Source organism: Globicephala melas, chromosome 12 (assembly GCF_963455315.2).
Source record: "Globicephala melas chromosome 12, mGloMel1.2, whole genome shotgun sequence".
Lineage (NCBI taxonomy): Eukaryota > Metazoa > Chordata > Mammalia > Artiodactyla > Delphinidae > Globicephala > Globicephala melas.
This window is the reverse complement of record NC_083325.1, coordinates 71734910-71753215: the sequence shown is the minus strand read 5'-3', so window position 1 is coordinate 71753215 and position 18306 is coordinate 71734910. Positions and strand designations below refer to the sequence as shown.

The 18306-nt window shown below is 46.7% G+C and overlaps 1 protein-coding gene and 1 non-coding gene across 11 annotated transcripts in view; one reads left to right on the top strand and one right to left on the bottom strand.

The window, feature by feature from the left end:
- The first annotated feature begins 674 nt into the window (after nucleotides 1-674).
- Nucleotides 675-17420, top strand: LOC115854268 (uncharacterized). The gene is made up of 5 exons (XR_009566293.1): nucleotides 675-3252; nucleotides 3353-3495; nucleotides 5342-5492; nucleotides 7475-8377; nucleotides 11959-17420. It is a non-coding gene; the product is annotated as an uncharacterized protein (transcript).
- Nucleotides 7179-18306, bottom strand: part of ITSN2 (intersectin 2) — a 158936-nt gene continuing 147808 nt past the window's right edge. For all 10 annotated transcript variants that reach the window (XM_030858252.3, XM_060309812.2, XM_060309818.2 and 7 more), the window contains 8 exons: nucleotides 15853-15951; nucleotides 14052-14219; nucleotides 13433-13648; nucleotides 12728-12849; nucleotides 11908-11990; nucleotides 9233-9316; nucleotides 8616-8789; nucleotides 7179-8103 (listed from right to left, as the gene is read on the bottom strand). In XM_030858252.3, the coding sequence (XP_030714112.1) occupies nucleotides 7946-8103; nucleotides 8616-8789; nucleotides 9233-9316; nucleotides 11908-11990; nucleotides 12728-12849; nucleotides 13433-13648; nucleotides 14052-14219; nucleotides 15853-15951 (1104 nt within the window). In that variant the 3' untranslated portion in view covers nucleotides 7179-7945. The remainder of the gene's footprint in view (nucleotides 8104-8615; nucleotides 8790-9232; nucleotides 9317-11907; nucleotides 11991-12727; nucleotides 12850-13432; nucleotides 13649-14051; nucleotides 14220-15852; nucleotides 15952-18306) is intronic.

Genomic DNA, 18306 nt, shown 5'->3' with positions numbered 1-18306 from the left:
AAGAGTTGGATGAAGAGCGGAGGGCTATTTTTCAGTATAAGATGGGTACTTGTGATCATGGGGCTTTGTCTTTAGAGACTTCAATTGTCAAGTGATTTCCTACCCCAAGAGTGACTGGAGTTGACTTTAAGAGTGTTGATTTAGATTTTTATCTTCCTGTAGGAAAACGATGTACCTTAAAAGAATTTTAAAGAACTAGAGAAGGCCAGGCAGTATGCCAGATTGCCCCAGCTGACTTTCAGTCTCCACAGAGTGGTTCCAAGAGAGCAGCCCACAGCTTCTGCAAGGCCTGTGGGAAGCAAAACTCGTAGCAAATGCAGGAAAGGTCTTTTTGCTGTGTCTATAGTTTTGCCTTTTACAGAATGTCATATAGTTGGAATCACACAGTATGTAGCCATTTCAAGACTACTTTCATTCTTTTTTTATTTTTTATTTTTTTTATTACTTTTTTTAAATTTTTATTTATTTTTATTTATTTTTTATTTTTTTTTTTTCACTTTCATTCTTAAAGGCTGTTCTCACAGGATTAAGAATGTTAGGTTGGCAGATATTTTCTTTCAACAAATATTATATCCCCCTGTCTTTTGCTCTTTCAATTGCCCATCCTACCGTTGTTCCTTTGAAGATAATTATTTTTTTTTCTGGATGCCTTTAAGATTTTCTTGTTGTCTTTGATTTTAGTAGTTTTCCATGATGTTTCTAGATGCGGATTTCTTTTTATTTATCCTACTCAGGATTCATGGGTCTTTTTGTATCTGTAAAGTGATATCTTTAGTCAGTTCTGGGAAGTTCTCATTCATTTTCTCTTTGATGGTTACCTCTGCCATATTCTCTACTTTCTTTCTGGTACTCCAGTTAAACATATTTTAGATTTTCTCATTGTACTCCCTGTCTCTTACCCTTTCTTGTGTATTTCCCATCCTTTTTGTTGCCCCATATTTGATACTAGGTATTTTTACTAATTATCTCTTCAATTGTGTCTAATAATATGTTGTTAAACCCACCCACTGAGTTCTTATTTTCAATTGTTTTATTTTTATAGTTCTAGCATTTTATTGGGTTCTTTTTCAGATGGGTTTTGGGGAAGGCTGTCTATATTCAGGGCCTGAGGGGACCTCTTTCAAGTGCCCTGGTTTGATCCCCCCTCCGCAGGGTGGGGTGGTGTTCAGAACAAGGTTGACTACTCACTTTCAAGGACAGCACCAGGCCTGGGAGGAAAGATCCACCAGAGGTACGCCGGGGGCATGGAGGAGTCAGTCCCTGCTACCTGATGTTGGCCAAAGCTCCCAGGGGACAAAGTAGCCAGAGATTGCCAGCTCATTCTGGAAGGGCTCTTTCTTCTCTGGAATTGTTTACACTGCTGTCCAAAGACTTTAAAGTATGAATTTTGTGGGGCCGGAAGGAGGTGAATTCTTTTTATTTTTCTCTAGTTTTTGCAGCAGGAGTGTCAGTCTGTGCAGACTTATAAATTCTACAAAAAAAAAATTATAAAAGAGAGAAAGAAAGAGAGGAAGAAAGAGAGAGAGAAAGAAAAAAAAGAAAAAGCCCTGTTGTGTTTTCTTGGTGTTTCCTTTTTATCCCCCATCCTGAGTTTTGCTGGAATGAACAACACTACTTTGTTTTCTTGTGATTTGGAAGTTTTATGTTCTATTTCTGGTTTCATGGTTTCTTTATCAGTTTTAACAAATATTTTTATTTAAATGTCAATAATTATATAACTCCCCATCCCCTAGCAAGACAAAGACTTTATATTGCTTTATTTCCTCATCTCCCTTCTCTGGCTCCTCAGCCTTTATAGATGGTCATAGCTCCTTAACTGGTATTCTGCGCTTGGGTCTGTCTCTTCTGATGGACTCTCTACCTTTCCATCTTTTTGAAGTGATCAACCCTCCCCAACAGAAAACCCTTCAGTAGCTTCCCATAACCCTTCCAATAATGTCCAGACTCAACATAGCACATAAGGTGCCCTCTGAATCCTGCCACCTTTTCTGGCTTCTTCTAAAAAATCCCCACTCCCTAAAGAAAAGAAATATACTAAAGCACAGAAATATCTGGGTCAAGTCAGCACTTGAGAGGATTATCACACGATGAAGTACCTCTACTCCCCCATTTGCCTCTTGCCTCTACAGCAAGCCCCTTGAGGGCAGGGGCTGCTAACTTATCTTGGTGCTCCCAGCACTTAGCTGGAACATTGTATGATGAGTAAATGCTTCTGGGAACATTGATGAGTAAATGCTTAGCTGGAACATTGTATGATGAGTAAAGGAAGGAAGGCAGGAATGGAGGAATGAAGGAGGCGGTGATTTCTCTAGATAGGCCTGGGCTTCCCAGGGCAGGAGTGGAGACAGCCCTGGGAAACATTCTGAGAGGACACTCCTGGAGGTGCCTCAGGTGGCTGTTCAATAAAGTAAGAAAAGGACTTAAGAGCAAGGTGGCTATGTTAGAGACAGTTTGATTACAAAAAGCAGAGTCCTTGTCAAGTTAAAAAAAAAAAGGCAAGGGGGCCTGGGTATGTTAGAAAGCATCAGTCTGTCATGGAAGCCACAGTCAGTGTCTCTGTCTGTTCAGGCTGCTATAACAGGATACGAGACTGGGTGGCTTATAAATGACAGAAATACATTTCTCTCAGTTGTGGAGGCAGGGAAGTCCAAGATCAAGGTGCCAGCAGATTCAGTGTCTGGTAAGGACCTGCTTTCTGGTTGACACTGTGGAAGGGGTGAGGGAACTCTCTTAGGCCTGTTTTATAAGGTCACTAATCCCATTTATGAGGTCTCTGCCCTCATGACCTAATCACCTCCCAAACGCCTCACCTCCTAATAACATCACATTGGGGGTTGTGTTTCAACATCTGAATTCTGGGGGGGACACAAACATTCAGACCATAGCAGTCAGGAAGATAGCCAGGCCACTTGAGAGACCACGAGGCCAGTCCTTTCCTCTTTGGGACTGTGTGGCATTCGTCATAGCTTCTCTTTGTGAACTGCTTCCTTTCTCTTTCTCTGCTTTCTTGTGCATGTCCTGGAAAATGGATGCCCTGGTCCTGCCTTTCTGGTCTGAGCCCTCTAAAGCTGCCTGGAGCCCCTCTGTCCCAATTACAGCTCTAGGGCCTGAGGCTCTGGGTCAGGGGCCTCTGCCACAGCCTGAGAAGGTCACGTGACTTACTGCCTAAGAGTGGCAGCAGCAGAGGTGTGGGTGGCGCAGACTGATTGACGGCCACAAAGTGATGTTTTCTCAGTCTCTCTTTTTCATCAAGTGAGTATTGAGTTCCTTAACTTAATTTTCAGACAGTTATTGAATGGTACAATTCTGTTTATACTGAATTAAGGTAAATTTTTTCTACTTTTCTTTGCAGTCCTGAAAAGCTTGTCTGTGCAGAAGAGAAATATCTGCCTGATAAAGAGAAAACGACTAGTGACCTAAGTCAGACTGTTTCTGAAAGGCAGTTTTATTCCTCGAAGCTTGGCCAGGAGTAAAAAGCATGAAAAGAAGAGTCTGGTGAGCAGAGATCTGGGGGGAACAGGGCTCGGATGGCAGAGTTGTGTAACATCCGACAGATAGCAAACAGAGTCCAGAATCCATTGACAAATCCCTTCCTCTCAGACAGACTCTGAGGGCAGAACAGGCAGTAGTAGCCAAAGAAGGGAGTGAGAAAGAGGAGGCAGAAGGAGGGTTTATTTCATGCAGAAGAAGTGGTGGGGTCTCTTCTGGGCACCCTTTGGCAGGAGAGCCTTGGGTGAAGACGCTCAAAAAGGAGATTGTGGGACCCCGGACCCCACTTCTGGGGGACAGATTGTGCCCTTCATAAGGTGAGAGAAAACCTGGCCAGAGGGGATCTTCCCTCTAGGATATCCTCAGCTCTTTTTTTCTGAGTTTTTGCTCTCCTGCCATTTTCCTACCATTTACTGCTTATTACATCCAAACCAGACCAAAAATTTTGTTCTCCATAGTTTGGTCACAACAGGTGGGAATCTTTTGAAATGAAATTTATACTAAAAAAAAAATTAGGGCAAAATGATAGTTTATGTGAAGGGCCTTTACATGCAGGAAATTTCCATGCACAGATTTCCTACCCAGAGCTCACACCCTGGTTGGTACAGCTGGCAGCTCACGGTCTATTTCCCCTTCCATCCTCTCTCCCACAACCTGTACCCTGAAGCCTGAGGGTTGGGACGCTTCTAGGGAGGGCTTCGGGCACTTGGTAGGTAGCAGCTTCCTGCCGTTCTGAGCGAGCCGTAGATTTTTGCATCTCTTCTTTCACGCACCAGCCTGGCTCCTTCCCTCCACCACACACAAAGCGCGAGGGGCTGTCCTTTTCTCTAGCTTAAAAACCTTGTTAGATAGGTATTTTGTGACCCAACTCCTACCCAATCCCATTGTTCTCCTGTCTGTCCAGAGAGAAACGGATGCCTCTCATGTGGTAAGTTACCTCTGAGCGTATTTCTGTCTGAGAGCACGGGGAGCCAGCCCCTCAGTCAGGTTTGAACGTGACTGTGGTCAGCCAGGCCCTTACGGTAGGGCAGCCTAACTGTTGCTCCCAAGAGATCAAAAAGTGGAGCGTGGGTTACGTACACTGGAAGTTTATTTTTTGCTCCTGTACCGGAGCCGGTGGGTCAGCAGGTTGGCAGGCCGTCCCTCTTTCATTGCAGTCTTTAGGGCGCCTGGCTGTAGGAACATTTCTCATCTCCAGCACCTGGCTGCTAAGCTTGCCCCAGGAATTCATTCCTGTCAAACTGAAAAGGGAAGAGGTCATGGAGGACGTCTGGCCTGGGGGTGTAGGGGGGCCCCCAGGACCAAGTCACAAGGCGGCCCCTGACTGCAGGGGGCAGGGGGTGCTGGGAAGAGTAGTCCCTGCTGCTCAGAGCACAGTGGCAGGGAGAGCTGGCGTCTCATGGAGAGCTGGTCATCTCTGCCACACCACAGAAAGTTAGTGCTGTGTGGAGTCCAGAGACACGGGAAGCCCTGTCTGAGAGGTGCAGACCCCAGATAGAGTGAGGGTAAGGTGAGGGGAGGGCTGGCTGGGAAGCTGCCCGGAAGATGAGTGTCAGTTGGAATCAGCCGGGAAGTTCCTCCCTGTCTCGTGAGCCCCTCTTCCCCACCCTACACTCAGCTCTTCTGTCAATAGGTTTTAGGAACCAGACGGCACAGACCCAGATCCTGGGTAGGTGGGGAAGGCCAGCAGAGGCAGAGGTCACAGCCCGTGGAAAGAAGAGTGATGACAGCAGAGGTCCTGGGCCCCCGGAACTGTGCCCCATAAGGGGCCATTTGTAACAAAGCTTTGCTGACCTTTACTTTGCAGTGTCTCTACAACAGTTAAAACGTTGCCAACATTTTTTCTCTCCAGAAATGGAAAAACAGAAGAAAGAAATAGAAGATCAGTTTGCTTTGCTCAATGCAGCTCAGCCTGACCAGCCAGACTTTCCCTAAATTGAGGAATATCCGAATAATAAGTTACTGTTTATTGAGCTCTCCTTGTGAATCGGGAACTGCGTGAGGTACTGTGTATTCATTTAAAAAATTTCCCAGCAAGGTAGTATTATCACCTTCCATTACACAAAGCTCAGAGGTTTGCTAACTCGCTCCAGGTCAGCTGCACGGTTTGAAAGTGGCGGTGTTCTCTATCCCACGTCCAGTCCCTCTGGTGCCAAAGCACATGGTCATTCACCAGGGTACTCGATCTCCTCGAAGCCACTCTGACTTTGTGATGTTAGACTGCTCAGAATTTGGGTCCCCTTTCAGAGCGTGGAGCTGTCCGGCGTGCCCGCCTGGGCACCCTGATCCTGAAGAGCACGGGAGGGGCTTGCTGGGCTCTCCTCCAGCCACTCAGTCTTTCCCCTGGAGGGGTAGGTAGTGTAAGGTAGTCCCTTCCTCGCCCTTCAGAAAATCAGGCTACCGTTTTTGTCAGGAGAGGATGTGACTTCTTAAGGAGCAGTGCCATGTTCCTCCATCAAAGGGGGTGACTGGAGTTGCTGGAAGTACTGCCATTAACTATCCTCTGTAACTTCATAGTTGTCTGACTCACCTCTTGCAGGCTCCTCTGTCCTGAGTCCCACAAGAATGCTAACATATCTAGACATGGAGACATGGCACTAGCCACAGTTCATCCCAGTGAGGAAGTCCCACAGTCCCAGGAAAGGATTATCCTATAGCTATGGTCACAGGTAACCCCAGGACTGGTTTTAAGCCTGCCTGACATCAGTGGCAGCTGTATGCTTTGAAAGTCAGCTGGTCAGAGGCAGACTTGTGAACATCAGCCCACACCTGCCTCCATAACCAACACAGCTCGAGTCTCAGAACCCTGTAGAAGATCAGCAGTTTGCTTTGCTCAGTGCGGCTGAGCCTGAGCAGCCAGACTTTCCCTAAATTGAGCAACATTCTTAATTGTCTGGGTTCAGATATTGAGCGTCTCTTCCTTTGACACTGGGGCGTATTCCTTTTAGGTCTGTGTTTTAGCCCATCAGTGCCCAGGATCAATACCTGGAATGATGGATTTTTTTTCCTTGAATATTCTGAATTGTTTTCCAGTTTTTCTTTGTCCAGTGATTATGTTTAGGCAGAAACAGGGGCTATGGTGTGGGGACATTTGAATCCTTCCTTATAGCTGCTAGAGAACACCTGCTCCCTGAGAAATCAGGGCTTCTGTAGCCTGTGTGATTCCTTCCAAAAGGCAGATCTTTTCCCAGTTGTACTCATTAACCCAGGGATTTAGTGTGTAAGAAAGACCTTATTTTTATCAGTGTTCAAGACAGAGTTCACATTTCAAAATCCAGAGGCTGAGTAAACAGCTCTGACAGGTGTGGATGTGTCTCTGACAGCATGGGGGCAGGGGGAGGGAGACAGGTGCTTCTGGAGCTGGAGGGGCTGAGGGACCTGCTGATGATTTTTAATACTTGTGCATTTTCTTCATGGCTAAGTTACCCCTGAGGGTTTACTCAGCTAGGCAAACAGAGGCACTCAAAAGGGAACGCTCTAGCTCCCACAGAGATCATCCATTCTAGCCATCAAAGAAACCAAGCCCCAGAAACAGTAGGTAAAGTGACCAGAGTCACAGAGCAAGTCAATGGCAGTCAAGACGAGGCTCTGGGGTCTCCTGACTGACCACTCCCCCGCCACATTCTGTCCTGATTCATTACAAGCAGCCCCTGAAATTACCTTTTAAAAGCCTTTCACATAGAAAGTAAATCAGTCAGGCTTTGAAGTTACATTCATAAACTTATATTTTTATTCTCTTTCTGTACATATTGGCAATGATAAAGCTTAAAGATGCATGTCCTATGACATATGCAAAAACAAGGAATTTACATAAATAATTTATACTTCAGAAAACTAACGTTGAAAAATATTTTCTGCATCATTAGAGTTCACAGTATTTAAAGTAAATCAAGCTTTCCCCCTTAGATTTCAAACTATATTGTCTCAGCAGAGAATGATAAAATCTAATCAGGAATAAAATGATCAAGTTTCTGTTTTTATTCAGTGCACAAGTGGACACTATTTCCGTAATCAGGCTGTTCCCACGCTGAGGCTGCATTTCTTCCCAGTCCTTCACCTCCTGAGTGGCTGTGACCCAGCGGAAGTCACGTGGTGTGAAATGATTACAGCGTCACCCAAACCACCCACAGTGGACACATTCAACCAAGTGGTAACGTCTGGTGGTCTGATGCCTCATTTCCACATAATACTTTTTATAGCCCTGAAAATGGAAATCCTGGCATCTAAACACAGCCGAACATGTTAACACTAATACAAGGCACTGTGCTATGGGGTTTGGTTTATTTATAGGGAAGGTCATGTTTGCATAGATTGCTAGCGATTTAGTGTGCGATAAAATAGAGGCCCCAGCATGCGTGGCCTTGTGATGGATGAAGCGGCGCGACGCTCCGCCAGCTCAGGGGCAGCACTGGCTATCTTCTCCAGCCCCAGCCTAGTGGGCAGATCCCTAAGGCCCCTACAGGAGAGTTTTTTGCTCAAAAAGCTGCAGGTCAAAGCGCACCCAGACCTCCCCAGTGGGGACCTCATGCAGCAGCAGTCGGCGGGTTGTAGGGCCTTTGCTTTCCTGTTCTGTTCGAATTTTTGCCACTGGAACTTCAGTGCGACCCAGGAAATCTGGTGAATAGACAAGTGAGAGTCAAAAGTCTTCTTTAAAAAACTGTTAAAAAACTATCACAGAAGGAGTGTCTGAAACAGGATTCATAAAACTTTCAAATTCAAAACAAGTAACTTCTTTTGGTTAATGGCCGTTGGATACTGTGAATGGATGGATGCATGCAGAACAAGGGATTTGTGTGAGGGAAACTGAAACTGCTGGGAATCCAAGCCTCTTTGGTCAGGGAATGGCTCACCCATTCAGTAGGTGCCAGGAGCACAGCGTTTCCATTAGGTAAGCAGGGGTGACTGGGGTCAAAGACCTGAAACACACCTGAGGCCACCCCCCCCTTACCCCTGAGAAGGTATCCCACCTGCAGCCACTGAGAGCTGCTGAGGACCATGGCCTGTGTCACTGCCCTTAGGTGTCTTGGGGTAAAAACAAGGCTGAGCACCCGGCTTCCAGACCCCAGATCCTAGAGTATGGGGGAAACTTCATATCCCCGCCCCCACCCCCCGGAGTTATACTTTACCATCTGGTGAAAACTGGTCTCTGTCGAACATGGTAAGACACAGCACATCCTGATAAAGATCCTTAATAAAGAACTGGCAGTTAAAATTCCACTTGGGATTTAGTGTGTCCTGAAGGGTTCTGGTGGTGTAGCTCTGGGAGCCCATGCTGATTTCACAGTATGGATTGCTCTTTCCTGAACAAAAACAAACCAGTATACATGTGGCATGTGACAAGAGGGCCTTCTTCGAGCAGAAGCAGGATCTACACAGATGTTTCTCTATAGACCATGGCCGCAGGGGTCACTGCCTGAGGGTCTGCATCTGCCTTGTGGTCTCTGTTCCCAGTGCTGACAGCATCATAAACCTGGGGAGGGACTGTGGGCGCGAATGCCAGGGCTGCTCCCCATGAGCATGTGTCAGTGCAGCTTGCTTCCTGCCTTCTCTACTCAGAAGCACTGAGGAAGGAGGCATCGGTATTTATTGGGAAACTAGAGTGATAATAATTTTGGTCCAATAACCATTTTAGTGGCACTGGAAATACTGACTTTTAAAAAGTGTCCCGTTATTCACTGTTCAGAAGAGTTATCAGCAAAGAGCAGGGTAGTTACCACACCAGTTGAATGAAAGAAGCATTTACCATTTGGTTTACAGGCTTTTAGTTCTGTAGCTTCAATGACATGTACCATCAGACGCCCGATGCCTGAAGACTTTTGAGAGCGAGCTACAAAAGAGGAAGAGTAGTGATGTTAATTTCTTCTCTGAGAATGCAGACAGCAGAGTGATGATGCTAAGCTGTAGATAGTCTTGTCTTTCTGACCAACTCCAGCACTCTCCAGCCTCACGTGCCACTGAACTGGGCCTGGCAGCATCTGGCTGCTCTGTGACTTTGCCCAGGCTGTGTCGCCTGCTAGGGTACCTCGCCACCATCTCTGCCCATCAGCATCCTACACATCCTTGAACATGCAGGTCCAATCTCACCTCCTGGATCCCTTCCCTCCTCTGTGCATCCCACAGCCTGCTGGGTGTGAACTTCTGTGTCAGTCCATCCCCTCTGTCAGGAGGGGCCATGGCAGAGCACAGACTTTATTCATCCTTGTGTTAACCCCTCCACTGCCTAGCAGTAGTAATAGTAATAACATCACCACACATTATATTCATTCAGCACTTAAAAGCAGCTAACATTTATTGGATACTTACTTTGTGTTAGGCACGTGATCGACTTTTACATAAGTTACAATACTTAAACTGCACATTTACAGCGCAGCTCTTTGTAACTGCCATTGTCAAATATGAGAAAACTGAGTCTTAGAAATGACCATAACGTGCTTATGTCACAGAGCTTCTAAAACGGCAAGGTCAAAAACACATCAGATACCAAAGTCCACTTTCTTTTTTTAGAATTTATTTTTAATTATTATTTTTTTTGGCTGTGCTGCGTGGCATGTGGGATCTTAGTTCCCCAACCAGGGATTGAACCCGTTCCCCCTGCAGTGCAAGTGGACTGGACCACCAGGGAAGTCCTCAAAGTCTACCTTCTTAACCACTCACCATAATTCCAATTACATGTAAACACTTTAGCTTATAAACTTTTATTTAAGACCTTATTTTAGGAGGTACTCAGAAACACTTTTAATATGGAGAGAAATGAGTTAGTGAACTCAGATTATCTTGGTAACTATAAAGTTAGTTAAGCAGGGTTTGCCCTTAGGGGTTTAAAAACTAACAAAAGCTGCTTGGTGAGCTACTGACTTTTCAAAGCTCAGGGCAAGTAGACCCTTCTCTGTGAGAAGTGGCCCACCCCTCCTATGTGCCCACCCGCCCAGCAGGCACTGGCATTCAGTTCCCCTTGAAGGCAGGGCTGGGCCATATTCATTTTGTAGGCCCAGTTAAGCCTAGCACAGGGCCTGGCACAGAGTTAAGTAATAAAGGTCTAAAGAATGGAACACGTGGAAAGTGCATAACAATATGTACAGATAATGGTGTAAAGAAAAACTTCGATTTATCTTCGACCAATTAAGAGATCATTATATGCTTTCTGAAAAGATTCAATCATTGATTTTTCAATAACACGCCTTTAAAGTACCATTAAAATAAGATTCAATTAGCAAAAGCCAATTTACGTATACCTTTCAGGAGTATATAACAAAATAAGGGAAACCTGAATAAAAAAACATAAAGAGCTGCAACTCCAGCAGCCAGGAACCTAAGTGGGAGGACTTAGGGAGGGGCCTTGTGCCAGAGCCTGGTGGGAGACTGGAGGGTCTTAATAGGGCTGTGCCACCAGGAGAGGACAGGGCTATGCAAATGGGGAAGAGAACCACGGAGAGAATCTATGCGGGACTCTGCAACTGTCTAGAGATGCAGGGGGATGGGGGTGGTCAGAGAGCACATTTCCAGTGTGCGCCCAAGGACAATACTACCGGCCACTGAGATTATCGGGAGGAGCTACTTCTGGAAGGAGGTTAATCCAACAGGAGGAGTGGTGCAGGTGTTTCTGGAGAGCAGGGGCTGCAGGGACAGCAGGCCAGCCGTGACCACTGAAGCTGGGGTGACACGAGGGAGGGAGGCTCAGAACTCTTGGGGTAGGGTGGGAGGAAGCAGAGCTAGGAAGGAGATGATGAAAGAAGATCTGATGGTACAAGGACCCTCAGGGGTGTCATGAGGTCCGGGGGAGGGAGGGGCCTCAATTTCCTGCTGTTGGGGAAAGCGAGCCAAGTTGTTGGGGGTGGTCACTGACGTCGTGTGAGCAAGCCATTCGCACAGATTGATGGGACAGCAAGCGGAGTGAAAGGCTCTGAGTGTAGGGTCCCGAACCCAGTGCTGGGAGGAGGCTGGCTGGACCTGGAGGAGGGGTGGGGTAGAGGCTGGGTGGGGGAGGAGCAGAGGGGAAACGGGCTGTAGAAGTGAAGTTTGATGGAGCAAAATGGACCAAGCAGAGGCAGGGCTGGTTATGCAAAGGACAGACCCCTCTTCCTGGAAACAAGAGTGAAGAGTGTGTGTGGGGAGGAGGGACAGAGACCTTGCCACAGAGAGAAGGGAGGTCCCAGGGCTCGCACTGGATGACCCCCGTCTATGTAGGGGACAGTGGGGGGGGGGCTCAGGGAGGCCCCCAGGAGGTTTGAAACGGCTGTGGGAGGCCGAGCGGGCTCTGCCGAGCTCGCCCGCGGCAAGTCTGGTCTTTCAGGCTGTCCCTGTTTATCCCCTCACTGCAGGAGCAGCAGCCTGTGCCCTGAAGCTGGGACCCCGCCCAGTGCCCAGGGTCCCCTGGTGGCTGGTTCCAACCCTCTCAGGCACCGCCCCCCCCCCCACTACCTTGATAAGCCTTCTCCCGTTTCTTCTTTTCGGTGTCGATGTACTGCTCAGATGCCGCCTTGATCTTCTGGACCCAGGCCGTCCTGGAGGAGAAGCAGAGTGCCATCGGGCAGACTTCGCACACGGCTCACAGGTCCACCAGGAGCCCCAGAGCTCTGTGCTTGCTAACCTTGGCTTTGAGAAGTTCCCAATCATAGACTTCACAGTAATTCAACTGAAGGACTTGTTTGCTAATTGAGGATCAAGCTGAGAATTTCTAGAAAGTTCTTGACGGCACCAAGCACTTGTCAGGTGCTGGGCGCACAGAGATGGAAGATGCAATGGCAGCTCAGCACGACAAATGACAGGTTCTACTGCAGAGAGCTGTGCACGCAGCGGAGGAGGAGCTACACCCAGAGGACAGGACGCGTAGCTGGCCAGGCAGGGAGGGAAGAAGGCACCCATGCAGAGGGCAGTGGGGGAGGGCAGTGGGGGAGGGCAGACAATCCGGCGGGAGTGCAGGGATGGGACTGAGACCCAGAGGCACGGGACAGCCTCAGAGAGCAGGCGAAGGAGCACAGACTGTCCCTGAGGGATTGCAGTAGGAAGTGAGGTGTTGGCTCTCCCACTTCGGAAGATCCCGAGGAGAGGCTGGAAGCAGGAAAGTGTGTTAGAGGCGTTTGCGGTAACCTGGCACGTCTAAACCAAGGCCTGCCAGTGGGACTGTGGTGGAGGAGGAATTAGTAGGGCGTGAGCACGGGCTGGAGGTGGGTTTATGGCGGAGGGAGAGGTCAGGCTTTCTCCTAGGCCTCAAGGCAGGTCACACGTGGTCAGGACTGACCTCTCATTAATGTTGTCTGTTCGGAGGGTGTAGACCCGGTCAATGTGAGAAATGTGGAAGACAGGCTCATCGCTGGAAGGGTCTGTGGGCAGTTTCACCAAGGCTTCATTCAGGAAAATGGGCTGAAAGAATTAGGGCCAAAACACAGGCTGTGAAATGGGTCAGAACACTCCACCCTCCTACGTCCAGAATTGTCTGTTCTGAAGAGCCTTGTTGAGAAGTAGAGGGGTCTAGCTTCCAGAGTCCTTTACTTAGGAGAAAAGAAACTGCCTCTGTGTCATGAAAGTAAATATCTAGGGTAGATCAGATGTTACTAAAGTGGGGACAGGAGCACCGAGTGTCTTTGACAGCTCACGTGACAGGGTCTCTCCTCCAGGCACTGACACTTGACCCTTCCCGTCAGCCTTGGTTTTACGGAGAGACCCGATGCTGAATGTGGACGGAGGTGGGATCACACATCGTGTTTGCTGCGAAGGAAGCTGGAATCCATAGCTGGAATCCAGCTGGTGGCTGTCAGAGGGCAGTGAAGGCCCAGCCACACTAGGCTTCTTCCCTGGGAAGTGACAAAGGAAGCGTGAGCCGTCTGGAGGCAGGTGGAGAGAGTCCCATGAGGACAGGAAAGGCTCAGGCTGGGAAGGAGGTCCTTAAAGTAAAGGAAACACCTCGTTGTGCTCTTGATGCTACTGCCAGGAATGTGACACTTACCATTTTATACATTTTGAATTGAGCGTTGGACTTAGAGCTGAAAAGTTTCTCGGAGCCCGAGGAAACAGCAAACTGCTTGACCATGTAGGTGAGAAGCAGGAAGTCATTGAAGAGGAACCCGTGCAGCTCCTTGTTGCTCTTGGTCTTGTACAGCTTTCCGCTGTGCAGGAGCTTGCGGGGTCCCAGGCAGTTGGTGAGGGAGTTGAAAACAAGTTGCTTAAAGAGAAAGAAACTGTCACTTTGTAACTCCCAGCACCCCTGGCGAGGCCAGCGCCCTGGACCTGAGGGAGGTGCGGTAGACCTTCTAGGTGGGAGTGTGGCTGTAATCATTCACTTTTGCACAGAAGATCCTTACATTTATTTCTCTTCAAAGTTCAAACTGGCATAGTGAAAATAATTACTTACAAAACCACAGAATACTGATTCTCCCGGCTGAATTCAAAGAACTCAAAACATCTCTCTTTATGAGAAAGGAAGATGACAACCCAAGAATGGGCAGGAGGGTGAGTCTGCATGGGCTGAGCTGAGGCACACACTGTCTACACTAGGGGAAGGCACGAACCTGGCTCCCCACCCAGAGCCTGCCTGGCGGCACCCAGCTCAGCCCCACAGGCCTCACCTCCGCGAGACCTTCACACTGCACGTGAGTCTGGATCCACTCCAGTCGGTCTGAATTTTCCTTCTCCCGAACTCCTTCATTAACTTGCGAGCAGAGCTCCTCTGCCCGCTCGAGGGCCAGCTTCAGAGAGGAGTGGTCTACGTGATTTTCTGGGGTGTTCTCCAGAATCTGGAAGAGAGGGGGCTGTGTCATGTGGGATGTCTTACGTCTTCCACCTGCCCTGCCATCTGGGTGCTGGGCGCTGGAAATACAATAGTGGGCAAGACAGTCATTTACCCTTGAGAGGCTCAGGGCCCCCGAGTACTCGGGGAGACAGGTGACTCAGTGACAAGAGGGTGGGCCAAGCGCTACATGGACCAAGTGCCCTGTGGGTCTCTGGTGGCCCTCTAGCTGGGTCTGGGGATAGGCTGTATGTGTAAGGGTGCGTCCCTACTTCCCCCAGTAACAAGCCATGTGCCTTTAGGGTGAACCCTCCAGTATAAACTGCCTGCGCCTTTGGTAAGTATGTTAACTTGCTGAATAGCAACATTTCATTATATTTTGGGGGTCACTGATCCTTCTGAGAAATCTGCTGAAAGCAATGAATCCCCTGCCACGGAAAAAAACACAATAAAACCATGTTGTCAGCATGTAGGAAAATGCATTCATTTCACTGAGAAGTGACTTCACGCTAATGTTCCAAAGGTAAAGGGATAGAGAATGCAAATTTGTGTGGTCCCTCTGGAAATTAGCGGGCCCATCAGTAGACGACTCCTGTGCTTCATTTATAGTTCCAAGATATGAAAAAGCTCTGGAAGCCTAAAGCTGTTTTCATTACTCATTTAGTGGCAAAACTTGACCTAAACTGAAGAGATGAACTTTTTATGTCTACTTATAGTGATTATTCATGAATTTCTCTATAGGACTATTAATGTGTTGCTTATCGGTGCTGCCCAGGCTTGTTGGGGTGTCATGTAATATACAGCATTTGAATTACATTCTGAATTCTGAAACACATCTGGCCCCAAATATTTCAGGTAAGGGACTGTGGATTAATGTATATTAACGGGTCCATTTGGTATCAGAACTGTGACATTAATTCTGTAACATAAGGTCTATATTGAGTTAACATGGCTTACAAACCAGAGATCAAGGCATAATAAAAGCAACAGTCTTATATTATTTCTACTGTTTTTCTTTGTAAGATGATTAAAATTACCTCAATGATTACCTGTGGAATAATCCTTTGAAAGTCTGCCTTCTCCTTAGAAGGCGTATCAGCTCGAGAGGCCAACATTGTTTGTGTCAAAAAGATGAATGGAATTTTAGAGGGACTGTGTAGTCAGCCAGCTGAGGTAGGATACAGCCAGGGGACGATGATGAGCTGTCTAGGACACTGAGTTGGAGACTGCTGGGACGTCTAGGTTACACATTCAGTTGGTAGATGAATTCAGATCTCAGCAGGAAGACTGGACCCCAAGGTCATACTAACTGTGGACTCTTTCCACAGCTGGAGACCTAGAGGGCGTTGCCCTGCCTAGACAAAATACACTCATGACCCCGAGAGGCCAGGGAGCTTCCTGGGAAGGGGGAGGACAGGTAACCCAAATGACCTGGATACCTCTTTTATTTGCCCACTTCAAGGATTTATCCTTTCAGACTGCATGTGTGTCCATGGGCGTGTGCGCGCACACACACACACGGTGCCTGGTCCACCAGACAGTATAGTCGGACCACGTGGTGGGTGGCTGGTGTATCTGGAGGCTCCCTATCAGCCTCTGTGAATCTCAAAGGGTCCTGCTTCTCCCAGCTGGGCACTTACACTTCTGATGAGGAGGGGGTAGCGGGTGATCCTCTGCATGGGCTTCAGCAGGAAGCTGGAAAGGGGCATTCCTTTACATCGAGGGTCAGATGCCAGCCTCTGCAAAATAATTGAGAGGCTTGTGAGGAAATCATAGCCTGAGGAAAACAAGGAAACATTGGCTATTCTCCTGACTTTGACCACCTTTTAGATTTCTAACTTCTTTTAAAAACTCAGGATCCAAAATGATACGTATCAGGTTAACAGCAGGAATATCCCACTTCATGCGCCAAAGCCAGTGGATGCTTTCAGTTCTTTCTTAGGTGCGTCTGACAGCCTGTGCGATCCCTCCCTCCCATTGCTTCCGGAACCAGACTGTCTTCCCAGCCCACTGACCCTCTCAGTCTTCCTCACTCCTTTCCTCTCCTCTGCCCAAGATCCCACACGACTGAGCCCCACAGTGTGACCAGACCAGCTGTGGAGCTCTACACTTGCCAAATTACTCTCCATCTCACCTGGATGTCCCAAAGGCACCTCAATACCTCAGCATACCCGCAAGTGAAGTCCTCGTCTTCCCTCATAAAAGCATCCTCTTCTACCCCTATTCCTATCAGAGTTGGTAGCACCATTCTTCACCCACTCACCTTCCCCCGCACATACCTAGGAGTTACCACTGATGCCAGTCTGTCTTCTAAGTAGCTCTTGATCTCCCCCATCTCTGCCTGCTCATCACCCTGCTTCATTCATAACAATACATTTACTGAGCACCTGCTATGAGCCAGGCTCACAATGTCCTTTCTGCTCTTCCTTCACTTGGCTAATTCATATTCATCTCTGAAGACTCAGATTAGCCTCCTCCAGTCCAGGCTCTCCCCTTCTTCATGCCTCCCCTCCTTTTCAGTGATCCTTCTCAAGCCCCCGAGGCTTCCTTTATCATCATGCCACATCTGAACTGGGTAACACAGGTAGAGGCATCACATAGGAGGTGTCTCTATAACTCCCACCCAGACTGTTAACTCCAGGATGCCAAGGACCACATTTATTTGCTTCTACTCCTAGGACTAGTACAGGACCTAACAGAGTAGCTAGTACTCTAGTATGATCATTTTAAGGACTGAAAAATAATACATTTACTATAATTTACCTAATCATTTCCCACTATGGGATATTAAAATTACCCCCTCCTTTTGTTTTTGGATATATATATATATATATGTTTCTAAGATAAGCATCTTCATGGTATTTATTTCTATATTTTGAGTCTTTTTAAAAAGTAACATTTTAGAACACAGCTTGTTAGATCTGCTTTTTAATGTAATCAACACCACGCCTTTCATTATGAGACTAAACACTTTTTATTTATTTTTGCTACTGTTACAATTGTGGTGACACTGTCATCCTATTTACATCCTATTTTTTTAATTCCTATTTTTATCACTATTTGAAAAAATTTTAAATCTTTTACTATGCTTTAGAAGGTAAATGTCCTATATTTAATTCTACTATTATTTTAAAATGTTCACATATACTCATAATTCCACATTTATGTAATTATTCTGATTAATGTTTGTTTCTGTGATCTTGGTTTCTTTCTATGTTTCTTCTAGTTCATTTCTAGGCAACACCTTGCCTCCCATCAACTGAAGGGGTCTGTCCTCAGTGCCTTATACTGAACCATTTTTACATCCCTGAGATCATCATAAGCTAAATAAATGAAATTAGCATTTATTGAATGCTTACTATGTGCTGGTCTCTGTGCTAAAGTACTTTAAAAGTATTATCTGATTATCTCCAGGTGAGAGATGAGGGGACTTAAGGCACCAAATGTTAAGAAACTTGCCCTGGTCACACAGTGGACCATGATGGGGCTGGAATTTCAGCCCGAGCAGTCCAGTTCTGAAGGCTGTCTTGTTCTGAGCATGAAACTGTGTTGCCTCTTGGAATTGATCCTATTTGGTTATGACAGACTCTTCTTTTCATGTAATGCTTAATTTTATTCACTGTTATTTTAATTAAGATTTTAACAACTATATTTATAAAAGGTATTGGGTTATAACTTTTTTTTTCATTTTTGTAATTAAACACAAATACAAAAATGGGCCTTGGCGTTAGAGTCACTTTTGTCTTATATAATGAATTAGGTAGGCTTTCTATTTTTTTCTGGGATCTGTTAACAGTTTATATAAAATAGAATAATCTATTCCTTTATTGTTGTAAAGAATTCACCATTAAATCCATCAAGTGAAACTATCTCCTCTTTTGGGATAGGTTACTCAGTTTTTTCCCTTGTTTAATATTATCTTCAGATTTCCTTTTTTTTTTTTAACATCTTTATTGGAGTATAGTTAACTTTACAATGTTGTGTTAGTTTCTGCTGTATAACAAAGTGAATCAGCTATATGTATACATATATCCCCATGTCTCCTCCCTCTTGTGTCTCCCTCCCACCCTCCCTATCCCACCCCTCTAGGTGAT